The 17,162-nt window shown below is 37.4% G+C and overlaps 1 protein-coding gene across 7 annotated transcripts in view; it reads left to right on the top strand.

The window, feature by feature from the left end:
- LOC306852084 (inactive rhomboid protein 1-like) overlaps positions 1-14,889 on the top strand; it is a 45,306-nt gene extending 30,417 nt beyond the window's left edge. For 6 of the 7 annotated variants that reach the window (XM_079388704.1, XM_079388706.1, XM_079388709.1 and 3 more), the window contains 12 exons: positions 1,506-1,669; positions 1,795-2,046; positions 2,185-2,296; positions 2,381-2,455; positions 3,215-3,376; positions 3,454-3,554; positions 3,640-3,703; positions 3,794-3,888; positions 6,706-6,781; positions 7,544-7,644; positions 7,786-7,939; positions 12,547-14,882. In XM_079388704.1, the coding sequence (XP_079244830.1) occupies positions 1,506-1,669; positions 1,795-2,046; positions 2,185-2,296; positions 2,381-2,455; positions 3,215-3,376; positions 3,454-3,554; positions 3,640-3,703; positions 3,794-3,888; positions 6,706-6,781; positions 7,544-7,644; positions 7,786-7,939; positions 12,547-12,966 (1,776 nt within the window). In that variant the 3' untranslated portion in view covers positions 12,967-14,882. Of the gene's footprint in view, positions 1-1,505; positions 1,670-1,794; positions 2,047-2,184; positions 2,297-2,380; positions 2,456-3,214; positions 3,377-3,453; positions 3,555-3,639; positions 3,704-3,793; positions 3,889-6,705; positions 6,782-7,543; positions 7,645-7,785; positions 7,940-12,546 lie in introns of all 7 variants that reach the window. The other variant, XM_079388703.1, reaches the window with a different exon arrangement.
- Positions 14,890-17,162: the final 2,273 nt, after the last annotated feature.

Genomic DNA, 17,162 nt, shown 5'->3' with positions numbered 1-17,162 from the left:
GTTTTCGAGCATGAACCGCCTTTTTAAGGTCATGCCACAGCATCTCAATAGGATTCAGGTCAGGACTTTGACTAGGCCACTCCAAAGTCTTCATTTATTTATTTTTTTCAGCCATTCAGAGGTGGATTTGCTGGTGTGTTTTGAATCATTGTCCTGCTGCAGAACCCAAGTTCGCTTCAGCTTGAGGTCACGAACAGATGGCCGGACATTGTCCTCCAGGATTTTTTGGTAGACAGCTGAATTCATGCTTCCATTTATCACAGCAAGTCTTCCAGGTCCTGAAGCAGCAAAATAGCCCCAGACCATCACACTACCACCACCATATTTTACTGTTGGTATGATGTTCTTTTTCTGAAATGCTGTGTTACTTTTACGCCAGATGTAACGTGATACACACCTTCCAAAAAGTTCAACTTTTGTCTTGTCAGTCCACAGAGTATTTTCCCAAAAGTTTTGGGGATCATCAAGATCAAAAAAACCTTCATTTAAAAACTGCATGTTGTGTTAACTTGTGTTATCTTTGATTTAATATTTAAATTTGTTTGATGATCTGAAACATTAAAGTGTGACTGTCACGGTATGAGTGATAGAGGACTCAGATGCAGAGTAGAGCAGGAGAAACCTTTATTTTCCCCACCAAAACACAAAGTAGCATAAACAATATATAACAGCGGCTTAAGCAAGTGGAGATTCCAGAGCTGGCTGGCAACGTCTGCGGACCACACAAGCTGCTGGATCTCCATGCTACGAGTCCTGTAGCACAAGGGAACAGAGGGTCAGAATAGAGAAGCGAGATTCTCATACAGAACACTAGCAAGGACAAAAACAATCTACTCACAACGAGGAACGAAAAAACAGGGATATATATGGGAGTGGGGGAATGAGCGACAGGTGGGGGAGAGTCAGCTCGTGATCCGTGCCCTCCCGCTGCACGATCAACACTGATTGCCCAGACCACGAGCTACCGAACATGACAGGACAACACAGACAGCACGAGGAGCCGAGAAGACACCCTGAACCGTGACAGTGACAAACATGCAAAAAAAAAAAAAAAAAAAAAAAAATATATATATATATATATATATATATATATATATATATATATATATATATATATATATATATATACACAGCATCTGTTTAGCTTTAATTAAATTTTATTACAGGTTTAGTTTAATTTAAGTTTTTAATGTAAGTAATTTTAATGCTTCAACTTACTTCAACATTTCTATTTTGTGTTATTTCTGATTTTTAAAGATTTAGTTTTTCAGTTAATATTTATATTTTACTATATGTTAGCATTATTTAAAATTCTGTTTTAAATAATAGTCTATTTAATAATAATAATAGTCTTATTTTTTTTTTACAATAACAACACTGGCTTGGTTAGGGAAAATGGCTGGGAAACTATTTTAACATTTGAAAAACACTTAAGCTAAGAAATTAGACAGTTATTTTTGTTGTACACTTTGTATGTATTCAATGTAGCCATTCTGTCATTTTAGGATGGGCTTGCACATGAAGAGCTGTCCACATACGCAGACGAGGTGTTTGAGTCACCTTCTGAAGCTGCCATTAAAGAAACTGATGCCAGTACAGCTGGAGACGAGAGGGACCTGACAGGCAGTGCCCTAGAGAGAACAGAACTAGAGCGGAGCCATCTTATGCTGTGAGCCACATGCACACATGACAAACATGTTTGGCCTTTTAATATATTATTCTGTATGCTTTTAAGTGGATTTCTCAGTCTGTTTTTTTAAAATAAAATTTTTATGTCTCTCCATCTCTCTTCAGGCCTCTTGAGAGGGGATGGCGTAAGGGAAAGGATGGTGCTCTGATTCAGCCTAAAGTGCGATTACGTCAGGAAGTGGTGAGTGTGAGTGGTCAGCGGCGTGGACAGCGCATTACTGTGCCTGTTAAGAAACTCTTTGCCAAGGAGAAGCGTCCTTATGGGCTTGGCATGGTGGGCCGATTGACCAACCGCACCTACCGCAAACGCATTGACAGCTATGTCAAGAAACAGATAGAAGACATGAATGACCACAGGTATTAACAACAGTATTGTGGGTGGGAGCCTTTTTAAAATGCATGCTATAGACAGTCTCTGGATATGTTTAAGATACTGAATTATAGGTGTCTGTACAGGGTGATGAATTGGTGTTTTTTGTTTTTGTTATCCTACAGGCCTTTCTTCACTTACTGGATCACCTTTGTCCATTTGCTGATTACCATCTTGGCGGTTTCCATCTATGGCATTGCACCTGTGGGCTTTTCACAACATGAGACAGTTGATTCTGTAAGTAAAACAATGTGTATTTGGGTTTGTTACACTGTACTTTTGTTTAATATGGTGTGTAACAGGTTATGTCATCTGCTGTAGGTCTTACGAAACAAAGGAGTTTATGAAAACGTCAAATTCATGCAGCAAGAAAATTTCTGGGTTGGACCAAGCTCGGTAAGTATATACATTACTTTACTTTAATTGTGTACATGGTCACTAAAGGTGAAAAAGAATACTGTTATGAAATGCCAAAAGTGATTATTTTAAAGTATTAAACTAAATATTACTTAAAAATTATAATGCTTTTATCAAAGTATTTACAAATGGTGATAGATGTACCATGGTAAGGGCCCTTTATGGTTTATTTTCAAACTAATTGTTTTGCTACATCCATATTCAAATACAACAAAAAAATTTCAATCAACATAAACTTAAAAAACACATTTTCTTCAAAAGGAAAATGTGTATGAGGCCATAACTGCATGTGGAATATTTTGAACATGAATTATTAGGCTATAAAATACTGTTTTGAATAGTCTTGGATAAATAATGTTCTTAAGTAATACTAAAACTGTTATAAATTATTTTGGTAAGTGAAATGAAGTGAAAATAAAATTATTCAAAAAATAGTGAAATATTCTAAATATATAAAGTTCTAAAATTACTAAAATTAAAACTATAAAAAAATATATATATATTATATTTAGCTTCATAAAAATAAAGCTAAATAGAAATATTTAGAAATAAAAAATAAACACATAAAAAATAACAAAAGCACAAAATTAGTTAACTACAATGAAAATTGAAAATGTTAATAAAATAATTAATAAATATTATTATAGTAAATAAATAATGCTAAAATAAAATAGATTGAGTTTAGTATGTTCCCATCGTGCTCTTGCCTAATATGCAGTTCTTGTTCCTGCCCTGCAGGAGGCGCTGATTCACCTCGGGGCTAAGTTCTCCCCCTGCATGCGCCAGGATCAGGAGGTGCACCAGCTCATTCAGGAGAAGAAGAACAGCGAGCGGCACTCGGCCTGCTGCGTCCGCAATGACCAATCAGGCTGCCTGCAGACCTCTCAGGAGGAGTGCTCGGTCAGTTCCTGTGTGACCTCACATATCGACATTAATGTCAACCTATTTTTACACAAATGTACCTGTAATGTTCTCAGAGTACACTGGCATTATGGGTAAAGTGGCCTCAGCACCCAAGTGCTCCATATCTGGAGGGGAAAGAGCGTCAGTATGGCTCTGTGTGCCATCAAGACCCCAGGTACAATTATAAACCTCTTTGATTTGTTGCCCATTCACATCGCCTGTGGATTTAATTATCTTATTTAACACATATATACCTTTAGGATTTGTCTGGAGCCTGCCTCGGTTACACCTCACGAGTGGCCTGATGACATCACTAAGTGGCCGGTGAGTTTGCTACAGTGACGGTTTCTCGACCGACATTACCACAACATTGAATTTTTTTGCTTCGATGTAATACTGTTTTTGCTCTCTCAGATATGCACCAGGTACAGCACAGGGAACCACACTAACCTGCCACACATTGACTGTGTCATCACTGGCAGACCCTGCTGCATCGGAACCAAAGGAAGGTGAGGAAAACCTGCTGACGCCAATTACGCCATGAGATACACTGGGGGAAAAAAGGCTTATCTTACTTAGTATTTTTGTCTTGTTAAATCAAGATGCATTTACTAGATAAGCAAAATGACAAGATATTTAGTCTTTTTTTCTTAAACAAGTAAAATTATCTGCCAGTGTGGTAAGTATAATAATCTTGTTTTAAGAGTATTTTACATACCACACTGGCAGATAAGTTTACTTGTTTTAAGCCAAATTCACTTAATTTAGACCCCCCAGAAACAAGACTAAATATTTTGTCATTTTGCTAGTAAATTCATCTTGATTTAAGAATTTTTGGTAACACTTTATTTTAAGGTGTCCTTGTTACACGTTACATGTACTTACTATTATAATAACAATAAATTATGCATAATTACACGCAAGTAACCCTAAGCCAAACCCTAACCATATAGAAGTACATGTAGTTCATAAATATTACTCAGTACTTAACTGTATAATTAAACTGTAACAAGGACACCTTAAAATAAAGTGTAACCAGCAGTGTATTAACAAGTGATTCACAACAATAACTGATAACAGGGACAAATATAAATCCATAAAATACTTTTAAGAGATTATAAAACAAACAAACATTATCTTAATGGTAAACATGTATTATAACAATGAAATAAAAGCATATGAACTACTCTATAACGTTTGAGCTTGGTTTTTTAGTGTTTTGGAGAGAAGTCTTTTTATGCTCCCCAAGGCTGCCTTCATTTAATCAAATACAGTAAAAACACTGATATTGTGAAATATTATTACATTTTAAAGCAGCTGTTTTCTAATTTAATATATTTTAGAATTTATTCAAGCTGAATTTTCAGCAGCCATTCAGTTTTCTGTGTCAGATAATCTTTAGAAATCATTCTAATATGCTGATTTGATGCTCAAGAATAATTTCTTATTTGCACTGCATATAACATATATTTTTGTGGAAACTGTGATTCTTTTTTTTCAGGATTCTGTGAAGAGAAGGTTAACAAAAACAGTGTTTTTATTAATAGATATCTTTTGCAATATTGTCTTTGTTGTGTTCAGAACAACTTAAAAGGCTTGTACTGTATTCCTGTATTCCATTTTGATAAAAGCGATACATCGTAAAGTATTAATTATTATTTTTTTAATTACTTACCACTAACTTTTGAACAGTAATGTGTGTTTCTTGAAAAAAATGTATTTTAGTAGTTTTGAATGAGAAAGATGTTGTTGGACACCAGATGGTTACAACATCAATTGGCAGGGGCTGACGAGGGTCATGCATGAGCGGTATTAACATTAAGTGGTTTGACACCTTGTGGCATATGTCACAAAAACTTGTCTTGTGTCAGTGGATTATGGCATGTGGAAAACTGTGGAACAAGATGCAGTATGTTGTGGCTCCTTATATGCCGCTGCCTGCCAGCATATAGATGTATGATATGCACTTAATAACAGACCATTATTTAATCAGTAGTATTGCTTTTAAACATACATAAGTCAACAATAACAGAGTTCATTTTGTCCTGTGTATATATTATTACAGAGTGATCTCATATTGTAATATGTTCATATTAGCATAGTTTCTCGAAAATGAATGGCTTCTGCTGTGACTACATTTTTGAAAATGTATTATTTAATTTATCAATTTTAATTTACATTTATTAAAAAGCATGACTTCATTATGATGTTTATGTAGGATTGTATCTCAATATCTCAATCTTTTATCAAACATTACTTAATTGACCTCAGCTGCTCTAAACAACCCCCCCCTCCCCCAAACCAAAAAACACAACCATTATTATTGTGTCTGTTGCATCGATATATCTGCCGACTCCTAAAGTCATGTGTCAGTCACTACTGGATTCTTCATCGTGTTCTGCCATTTTCATGGGCAAAGATTTAGTGACATATGCCACAAACCACTGAAAACCAGTTTTGTCTTTAAACATTGCAGCATGTGTTGATGGCTTCTGTGCATATGATGCTATGCAACTTCATGTTAATACTGCCTCTCGGGCCATTAGGCTAACCAGCCAAATTTTGACCCCATGCTTGTGACACACTACATTAATGTTAGATAAATGTAAAAATGGAAAGTCTCATCTAGTAACGAGTCAAGTGTCAGTCAAGCTCTATCAGATGGTTTAGATATTAAGATCATGAGAAATGTGCTCAAAATCAAACTTTTGACTGGTAGTGTATCTCAAATGTGTATATATTGCATATTTTGTGTTTATTGTGTCCTTTGGAAATCAAATCCCCTAGTTTACCCAAAAATGACATTTCTATCGTAATTTACTCACCCTTATGTCGTGGGCTTTGATTAATCTTAGAAACACAAATTAATATATTTTTAAACCTGAGGGGTTTCTGTCCATTGAAAGTAGCCAAATCTTAGATCCAAAAAGGTTACAAAGGTGTCGTAAAATGGATCCGTATAAATTGCAAAGAGATATAATCACTTTATTTGAGGGACAGAGTAGATTTAAGCACACATACACCGTGGTAAACATGGAAGTTACGCACACACAGGCTTCTGTGTTTACCATATGTGATTTGCTCTGTTATTGTGTTTATATGTGAATAAAAGCCTAAATTAAATCTGTTCATCATATAAAATTGTATCAAACCCCTTGATTCATTAAAATCATTTTGGACCTTTTAAGTTTTGGTTACCTGGACTATCAGTGGTGTTTCCAAGATTACATCTTATGGGTTGGAATGACGTGAGGGTGAGTGAACACTAACAGAATTTTCAATTATTGGTGAACTATCCCTTTAAATGTGAATTGTGATTTGCACAGGTGTGAGATTACATCAAGAGAGTACTGTAACTTCATGAAGGGATACTTCCATGAGGAGGCCACACTGTGTTCCCAGGTCAGTGAGCATTTTACCTGTTGACATATAAGTGCAGATCTATACTGATGTCGAACAGTAGTGCAACTCACGCCTCTGTTCATCAATTTGCACTGGCTACCAATAGCTGCTCGCATTAAATTCAAGGCATTAATGTTTGCCTACAGAACCACCACTGGCTCTGCACCCCTTTACCTAAATTCTTTACTTCAGACTTATGTGCCCTCTAGAAGCTTGCGTTCTTCAAGTGAACAACGAATTATTGTACCATCCCAAAAACACAGAAAAACACTTTCAAGGACTTTTTCATTAACTGTTCCCATCTGGTGGAATGACCTGCCCAACTCGATCCGAGCAGCCGAATCCTTACCCATCTTCAAGAAACGGCTAAAAACTCATCTGTTCCATCTTTACTTGACCCTCTAACTCTAGCACTATCTATTCTAATTGTATTTTATCTATGTCTTTTTATTAAAAAATAACAACAATAATAATAATAATTATCTGTACTGCGTTAGGCTAACCAAGACTTGTAATAGCACTTGCACGTTGTTGCTCTTTTGTTGGTTTTGATTGCTTCTTATGTCCTCATTTGTAAGTCGCTTTGGATAAAAGCGTCTGCTAAATGACTAAATAAATAAATAAATAAATAAACTTTATGAATTGCCAGCAGGGGGTGTAAAGACCTTCAGCTGTTCCAGTGTCTGTAATTAGAGTGTACAGACCTTTAGCTATAAATTGTAATTTTTGTAATTATGGATAAAACTGATTATCTGTTCTCAGGTTCATTGCATGGATGATGTGTGTGGCCTCCTGCCGTTCTTGAACCCAGAGATCCCAGACCAGTTCTATCGGCTCTGGCTCTCTCTCTTCCTGCATGCTGGGTGAGTAGGAAGCGTGATCCGTTGCAGGGGGCCTATTGTGAATTTCGCAATAAATGAAATGCAGTGTCAGATTACTTATACTGACTGCACTTTCTTGACAAAGTTAAAGCCGTGTTTGATTGATAGCTCCTGTCTCTGCAGGATTCTGCACTGCCTGGTGTCTGTATGCTTCCAGATGACCATTTTGAGGGATTTGGAGAAGCTAGCGGGCTGGCTGAGAATCTCCATTATCTATATCCTCAGTGGGATTACAGGAAACCTAGCCAGTGCCATCTTCTTACCGTACAGAGCAGAGGTACAGAAGTCTGGATCAGGAGTCTTAAACTCCTCACATTCAGTTATGAAATCATTTCATCCAGACTGTTAGCAGTTAAATCCAACCTGCATATAATTTCTTACTTTTTGCATTGACTTTTATTGTTAAGTAATTTTCGTAAAGATTTTAATGCAGCATATACATTTAAAAAAAAAATGGCTGCTTAAATATGAAATTAATATTTTTATTCAGGAAGGAAGCATTAAATTCATCAAAAGTTACATTAAGGACATTTATTATATTATAATACACTTATATGTTTATAGTTATAAAATATTTGTATTTCAAGTATAGAAATCTTTTTAATTTTCTATTCATTAAGCTGAAAAAAATGCATTACAATTTCCACAAAGCAATAAGAAGCTTTTTTTCACATTGATATTGATAAGAAATGTTTCATGGTCACCAAATCAGCATATTAGAATGATTTTTGGAGGATCATGTGACACTGAAGACTGGCGTAATGGCTGCTGAAAATTCAGTTTTACCATCCCAGGAATAAAATTTATTTTTAAATATATTATAATGGAAAAGTTATTTTAAATAGTAACAATATTTCACAATATTACAGCTTTTTTTCTGTAGTTTTAATCAAATAAATGCAGCTTTGGTGAGCACTACTTCTTTCAAAAACATTGCGTCACATTTTATTTTAAGGTCCAATTCTCGCTATTAACAAACTATTAACTACGACTTTTGCCCCAATAAACTCCTAATTTGCTGCTTATTAGTAGTTAGTTTTAAGTTTAGATATTGGGTAGGATTAGGGATGTAGAATATGGTCATGCTGAATGTGCTTTATAAGTACTAATAAACATCCAATGTGTTAATAAAAGGCATGCTAGTAAGCAACTAGTGAGAATTGGTCCCTATACTAAAATGTTACCAGACATTGTTTGTAAATTCACATATATGTGTATTTTTCAAATTGCTTATTACAGGCCTAAAACAGATGTCAACATCAGACCTGCCAACCTGTACGCATTTTGCGTAGCGGGCACGCATTTTGACCTCAAAGTACGCAGGTACGATTTGTCACTTTAAACTACGCAAAACCCTGCTGATGCCTTTGTGCAGCACAAACCAATCAAGCAACAGCAATGAAAGAGCACTTCGACCAATCAGAGCGCGGGGTTCAGTCCCCATCTAGTAAGTGGGATGATTGACAAATGCGTAACCTATCATTAAAGAGAGACCGCAAATAGACGGTCTCGTACCATTTTTACTCCCGCCGTCTGATTTCTTAAAATAGGGCAGTACACACGGTACTTACAAGTAAGGTAAACGGGTTGGGGTGGATGTGGAAAGTTACAATATTGAGTTGAGTTAACTTCTTGACGAACTGAATGGAATAAAAGCACACATTCATATTCAGTCAGATCTGCTGCGGTTTATTAGCTGCACTCACTGAACAGCGTCCTAATATTAGGGCTTTTAGTCCAAAAAAGTGCACGTACTTGGATAAATACTGATATATTTGCACTAGAGCTTCGCCCGTGTCTAATAAACCTTTAAAAAAGTCTTCCCGGAACATTCAGCTGCTGACAGAGCAGACAGATACCGTGTTTGAGTAGCAGCTTCACAAACAGCCTTTTCAGCTACACAGTATTATTTCTGTATTACAGTCATTCATAAGTTAATAGTTCAGATATAAACACTGATGTTTATGGTAGCGATCAAAATAGACCTTTTGAAAGTTAACTGGCGCTTCAAATAACGTTTGTGTCGATTTCATTGTTTCGCCACTAGGTGCAGAAAAGTGACTTAAAGGTGCCATAGAATGCATTGATACAGTATTTTAAATTGTTCTCTGATATCTACACAGAAGGTATGTGGCTTAGGTAAGGGCAAAAAATCTCCAGAAACGATTTTACATGTCCATTTACAACCCTAGGATTTCTCCCTAGAATGAAACGGTCTGTTATTGGCTTATTTGGCAGGGTCATGAATAATAATGAGCTCTGCTCTGATTGGCTGTTTCACAGTGCTGCTCAATGTTGAGCTCTGCTCTGATTGGCTGTTTCACAGTACGGCTCATCAGCAAGAAGGAAGCACAGGGAGGAAAATATATATTTAAATACTTTCTCTCGCAGTTATATCGTCGGGTAATTATACTGTATATAAAACGCGGGCATCAGGGAGCCGTTATTAATATGCGAGGCATTGAAACTGCTTTTGAACGATCCATCGATCGCGTTATAGTTCCACTTTCAAGAGACGCGATCACACAAACTATGTTTACATTATGGAGCAACAGTACTTACCACACATTTTACAAGATCAGATGCTTGTCAGTGGTGCTCAGGATCTGTAAGTCATTCGCCATCATCCTCCTCTCTCCTTACTGAGAGTGAAATCTTATGTACTGTAACAGGCTACCGCTAGCAAGGAGCTAACCATGTCCCTTTAGTGGCTCGCGTTATTTGCTTTCTGTGCCTTTCTGAATACAGACACCAACCCATCCCTGCACTTCACACCCCCTGCACGGCCTGGAACATAAAATTTATTTTGTTATTTTCGCTGTTGTCCGCGCTTGTTTATTTACAATACCTACAGAGCTTCTGATGGTTCGGCCGGCTTAGAACAAGGGCGGGTTTATGCCAATGTTGGGGGCGTAGTGATCCCGACTGTTGCGTCATAGTCGGTGTTATGTTCTGATTCGCCTGCTTTTCAGTGGTCTTTTTTAATCACGAGATTTACATATGAAGGAGGAAACTATGGTGTTTGAGGCTCACTGTATGTCATTTCCATGTACAGAACTGTTATTATTTAAATATGCCAGGGTAAAGACAGTTTTTCATTCTATGGCACCTTTAAAACCAAGCAGCAACCTCCCGCTCCCTCTAGTGAAACCAACACGGAAGTGATTAAAACTGCAACTCATCGACTAGCCGCTGGAGGCTGGCTCCAAAAGGGAGTCAATCACATTGACTCTCCATGTTAAAATGCCCAACTTTACAGTAGAAAAAAACATGTTTACAGCCTGGTACAAAAATTTATTTTGGTCTATATAGCTAATTTTGCCCTTCGTGACAACTGTGAGGGGGGTGAATTTTTTTTATAACTCATCCATTTAAATTATATTAAGCCTTAAATTTCTGCATAATTAAGGGCGTGGCCACTTGAGTGACAGGTTGATTGATGTTGCTGTCTCTATCTGCTGTCTGTTAGCCGTCACGTTACCTCAGCCGCTGAACTTGGCATCTCTGCCGTGTTTCTGCTTTTGTTTTATACAGTCTATGGCTTTTTTCGTTATTATTTCTTAAAATTATCTAATAAAATGGCTTGTTGTGCGGTTAATTGTACTAACAGACCGTCCAAGTCTAGGCTCCATTTTTTCCGGTGAGTGATATTGTAATGTAATTTTATTTATTAATTTATTTATTCTTTATAATTTTATTTAAAACTTAACTACACTCCAGAATCCGACAGACTGTGGTTGGCTGTAACGTTAGGCCTGTAATTAACGTTACTGGTTAAGCGTTTTCCTCCAATAGAAAACTGTTAGGCTATAATACAAACTCTGTGGCTTAAAGAATTAAAACCGATTAAAACTGTTTTTAAAAGACGAAACTCAGTGAGAACATGATTAATAAAGCATACTATATACAGACAACCAGGCACCTCAGTTCCGCCCACGTCCCGCCTCATTGCCCATTTTGGATCATCCGGGAGTGACGCGCGGTGACGCGTTGCCAAGATGGCGGCAGTCGGCTCCGCCCACTTTAGGCTTCAAAAACGCTCTTCAGAAACCTACGAGTGACATCACGGACACTACGTCCATTTTTTTTTACAGTCTATGCTTAAAACATGTATTTGTGATTGAATCAAGAGATTTGTTTAAAAACACTGATTCATCCAGTAAAGAAACAAGTGAAGTATTTGAGTGAGACATTAAATCATTCAAACCAATTTTTCATGATTTTAATATGAACTAAATATATTATAAATGCATATTAATTCAAATGTTTAATAATTCGTTCAATTAAACACTTTTAAATAGACTGCAGCAATGGTATTTTGTCACACATTATTTTGTTTCGTGGGAGAATCGTGATCTCTGTTTGAGACAAAAAAAAATCGTGATTCTCAATTTATCCAGAATCATGCAGCTGTCGTATGTGACTGAGTGCAGACATTTGGGAAGTATCTAACATGAATCTCCCCCCCCCCCCCACGTTGCCATTACACAAGTGGTACTCAAAAAAAAATTCAAAGGTTGGCAGGTCTGCAACATGCATTTTTAACCTTGATGATAATAACTCGCATTAGTTGAAAATGTAATGCATATGCTGATACAATTGCTGTGTTTTAAATGCCTGTTGAGTCAGTGAAACACATGGCATAGTAAATTCTCAATTGGATGCACATTTGGCAGAAGTAGAAGGTCACCTTGGCATTTTTCGGCATTTACAGACATAATGCTCATTTACTATACTGTTTTTCACATACTATATAGTAGCGAAGTAGACATACTTGGATGCCTAATCACCAAGTTAGCATCCCCCAGGTTATTTGAGTTTCAGACCACTGGTCTATGTGGATAAAACACGATAGTAACTGCTCCTCTATTCTTCTAATGCCAGGTGGGTCCGGCTGGTTCTCAATTTGGCATCCTGGCCTGTCTGTTCGTGGAGCTGTTCCAGAGCTGGCAGATCTTGGCACGGCCATGGAGGGCCTTCATCAAGCTCTCATGCGTCGTGCTGTTCCTCTTCGCCTTCGGCCTGCTGCCCTGGATAGATAATTTCGCCCACATCTGTGGCTTTGTCTCAGGCTTCTTCCTTTCCTTCGCCTTCCTGCCCTACATCAGCTTCGGCCAAATGGACATGTGCCGCAAACGTTTGCAGATCCTAGTGGCACTTACTCTATTCCTGGGCATCTTCTCCAGCTTCGTCGTACTCTTCTATGTTTACCCCGTCAAGTGTGAGTGGTGTGAGCTTCTCACCTGCATCCCACTGACAAACAAGTTCTGTGAGAAATATGACCTCAATGCTCACCTCCACTGAGGCCTTGCAGAAGAAGGGCTAGAATGGAGGACAGTTGGACACCAACTTCATCTTAGGCCTGGAATGATCTGATTACAGACTCTTTGATTTACAACATAGTCTTTTTATATAATGTACTTTCTATAGAAGGTTTTATTGTTTTAAATTTTTCTGGCTCAGAGAAGAGCCCACCCCAGGAGGGAACAATAATAATTTTGCCAGTCGTGGCTTTTCACTCAGTACCAGCTACTGCCGTATCCTACAAGATCAGTGTGTGGTGTGTGTGTGTAGTGCTACTACAATGGTAATGTTCGGTAGTGTTTTAGCTACCTGATCACATGTAACACAAACTACAATGTGACAAAATCTCTAAGTCTGCCTCCATTTTTCTTTTTGTTCCTTAAAATAATAGGATATTGTGAGTTTATTTGCATAGGGACAATGCAAAAAACATAATTTAAGTTAAAAGACTCAAATAGTGCTTTAAGGAAGGCACTGCACCCAACTCAATGTCTTTTCCAAATAGGAAGCAGCATAATTATGCTGTCTTATAGGGGAGGATCACTTTGTCCTTTGTGGAAAAAACAATCCTATAATGACTTGCAACAAGCTCATTTCTATATGCTAAAATTCATTTGATACTAAAATGCTAAAAATCAAGTACAACGAGTAAAACAAACAGATACATTTATTAAATCTAGAGAGAGATTAACACTAATAAATACATATAAATAAAAATATTAAATAGCACAATCATTTCCAACATGGATAATAATAAATGTTTCTAAAACACCAAATCAGCATATAAGAATTATTTCTGAAAAATCATGTGATACTGAAGACCTGAAGAGTTATGGCTGCTGAAAATTCAGCATCTAAAATTACATCAAAATCAAAAACATTTTAGTGTTGATCAAATAAATGCAGCACTGAGCATGTTTTGTTTTTCAAACAAACAAGAAAAATCTTACCAACCTTAAACTTTTGAATGGTATTATTTATAAAATAAACTTATAAACTAGTAAACAGATTTTTATGAAAATAATATGCTTTTATAAGTAATAATATTTTTTATTTTAAGGTCCAGTTCTCACTATTAACTAACTATTAACTACAACTTTTGCTTCAGTAAACTCTTAATTACTGTCTATTAATAGTTAGTAAGGTAGTTGTTAAGTTTAGGTATTGGGCATTAAGAATATTGAATCTGGTCATGGAGAATACGTGCTTTATATGTACTAATAAACAGCCAATATGCTAGTAAGTAACAAGCATGCTAATATTGAGAATTGGTTCCTATGCTTGTGTTACTGAATAATCATATTTGAGGGTTATTGACATCAAAAAATTACAGCGTTGTAGTGTTAGCTTAGCAAAATGCTAATGACAAGGTCTATTGAAATCAATTGTGAGTCATGCCTCTGTTCACTTTGTGGAAAAAAAGTCAATTGTAAGTGTTGCTGTATCAAAAGGACGCTCCCTTAGAAGGAAGTTGTCTGTTTACACAGTAGACAATTCAACTCCCTATGTTTTGTAGAAGAGTCATAAAGAATTTGATAGTGTAGATATGAATGGAAACTACATGACACATCCAAACTGTCCTCAGTTGAGTATCAAAATAGTATAGCATATTAGAGATATACTAATAAATGAATATCCATTTGGAAAGAAGAGTGCTTTTACGAACCCAGAGCCCTGCCACGTGCACGCACACGTCTGTTCTTCAGACAGCTGCATGTGTTTGCATACTCATCTGTGACAGAGGATGATTGGCCCGGATCTCTGTGCAGCTCTTTGTGCCGTAAGTGCGTGGGGGAGGTTCACGGTTTGCGCGCGCCACGCTGCCTGCTATCATCCTGAAGGATCTGCGGGAGTCTGGAGAGCGCATCACTGCATTAATGGAGCTCCATCTTCACCGTCCAACGTCTCTCCTCCACCTCCTGTAAAAAAAAAAAACAAGAGAAAAAGGCTTCTCTATTGAAAGCTATGCTAATTACAAGTCTCCCATCCCCCGTTTCCCAAATGTAGCAAACACAACAAGCAAAACCCAGTGTTAGTTTAGCCGAGAGGGTAATTCAAATCTAACTAATTAATGTGTGCGTTGGGCTCTGGACTCCAGTGCACGCTCAAGTGCTCTTCTGCTGCTGTTGACAAACAGCCACTGTGGCTTAAAGTCTCAGATCTTTCACAAGGAACAGTTCCCAGCATTCCATGCCATCATATGTGTTTTTAAGTTCTTCGCTGACCCGTCTGCTCCTTCCCCGATTCTGATAAGGACAAAGGAGCAGCTGAGTGAAGCACTGCAATCAGAACTTTTTTGCAGCTCTATACATCATACCCCACACAGGCACTTGAGAGGAAATTAGCCATCTCTCCCCCGGCCCCCAGCCTCTCCGTCCACTGGCCTATAGAGATGGTAATTTTAGGGTAAGAGGGCCATATCACAAATCATTGATCAGAATCAAATCAGCATGCAGGGGGATCCTCTAATCCGGCTACTTCAATTGTGCATAACAGCTATTTGCTGATTAGCAGGGCCGCTCAAGAATATTCGAGATACAGTGCCCGTGATGTCTCTCTTTATTTTTATATGTTTTAAAAGTCTCTTTTGCTTTCCAAGTCAGCTTTTATTAGATAAAGCCAATAGTTATCACAGTATGACAATATATTAATATTAAATGCATTTTTGTCTTAATTTCAAATAAAACACTTACATTTGAATTTAAGATTAAAGATCAACTTTGAGTCTTAAATGATGGCAAAGGTAATTCACATAAAAAAAGATAGGAAATGTGCATGCACAAAACCCATATATATAAAAAAACACATTTATCAGGCAATAAACAATGTATCTATAGCTGTAAGTCATATTCCAGCAGTGCTGTGATGGGGATGATAAACAGCAGTGTGTGCTGTACCTCCATCTGATCAGGCGGAGGAGTCTTACTGCAGGCAGAGGGGTAGAAGGATGGGGGTGGGTGCTGAAAGCCGATTCTGAAACAGAAACCTGGCAGCTGCGCAGCAGGTGGTCAGTGGCAGGCTGTCTATCCTCATTGTCCCACAGATGAGCACGTAGGCCGCAGCAGACCCCCAGAGCCACTGCTGCAGGTCAGGGGCTTACAGGTGAACGAGCCGGGGGAGGGGAGCTGGATGGATAACACACGCACCTGCTTCAGACTCTGCAGTCATGGCTCAGTGGAGAGAGAGGAGCCCCTGGTCGCAAAATGTGGCCTATCTGCCACCTGTGCCGTGCCCCCGTCATTTTAGAGCGGGCGAGAGGCATCAGGTAGATAAGTTGAAAGGGTTATCTGTCAAAACACGCTAAATACAGTCCATTGACCTTACTGTGAAACTTTTTAATATCTAGTGACGGCAATTAAAACCAATGAAAGTGATTGAAATCTCAATTAATTCGATTTTTTATAGCAAGCACTCATCATAAATGCCATTTAGGTTTATGATGGTTTATGGCTGTCCTTCACGGGTGTTAGTCTGAGCTGAAAGGGAAGCATTGCCTCCTCAAAAAATGTTGAATTAGAAAATAATTTGCTGTTAAGATATAAAATATATAAATATTATTGATTGATTGACTTTATTAATCCCAAAGGGAAATTCACGTCACAGCAAGCGTACCACACAATAAATAGATAAAAAATAAAAACATACTGCACAATACTGTATTTCATACAAAAAAAACGAGCTAAAGCCGTTCCTTGAGGAACACCAGTGCTACACGTAACTACTTGGGACACACAGTTATGCATCCTTACATACTGTGGTCTGTTTGAGAGATCCATTAACCAACTGACCATACTCTGGTGTAATCCAGCATTTTCTAATTTATTCTTGAGTAATACAGGCTGGATAGTGTTGAATGCACTAGAAAACTCAAAAGGTGTTACCTGAAGTCTCTAAATGACTTAGAGATTTATATTAAAGATAGATAATTGCAATATCAACCTTAACACCAGTTTTGGAAGCAAACTGCAGTTTATCCTCAGCAGCACACAATAACTGCTTAATATAATTTAAGACCAGGTTTCTCAAAAAGCTTCATAAACTGAGCCTTTAAAGCTATTGGTCTATAATGTGAGAACTGTGATTGAATGAGTGGGATTAATTTTCTTAGGGACTAGTACTACACATGATGTCTTCCATTAAAAAAGGTACCCTTTCTAAGCGGAAACTCAAATTAAAAATATAGTGAATTACCCGAC

This window comes from Barbus barbus, assembly GCF_936440315.1.
Source record: "Barbus barbus genome assembly, chromosome: 32".
Lineage (NCBI taxonomy): Eukaryota > Metazoa > Chordata > Actinopteri > Cypriniformes > Cyprinidae > Barbus > Barbus barbus.
The sequence above is the reverse complement of the archived record's forward strand: the minus strand, read 5'-3'. Positions and strand labels throughout refer to the sequence as shown.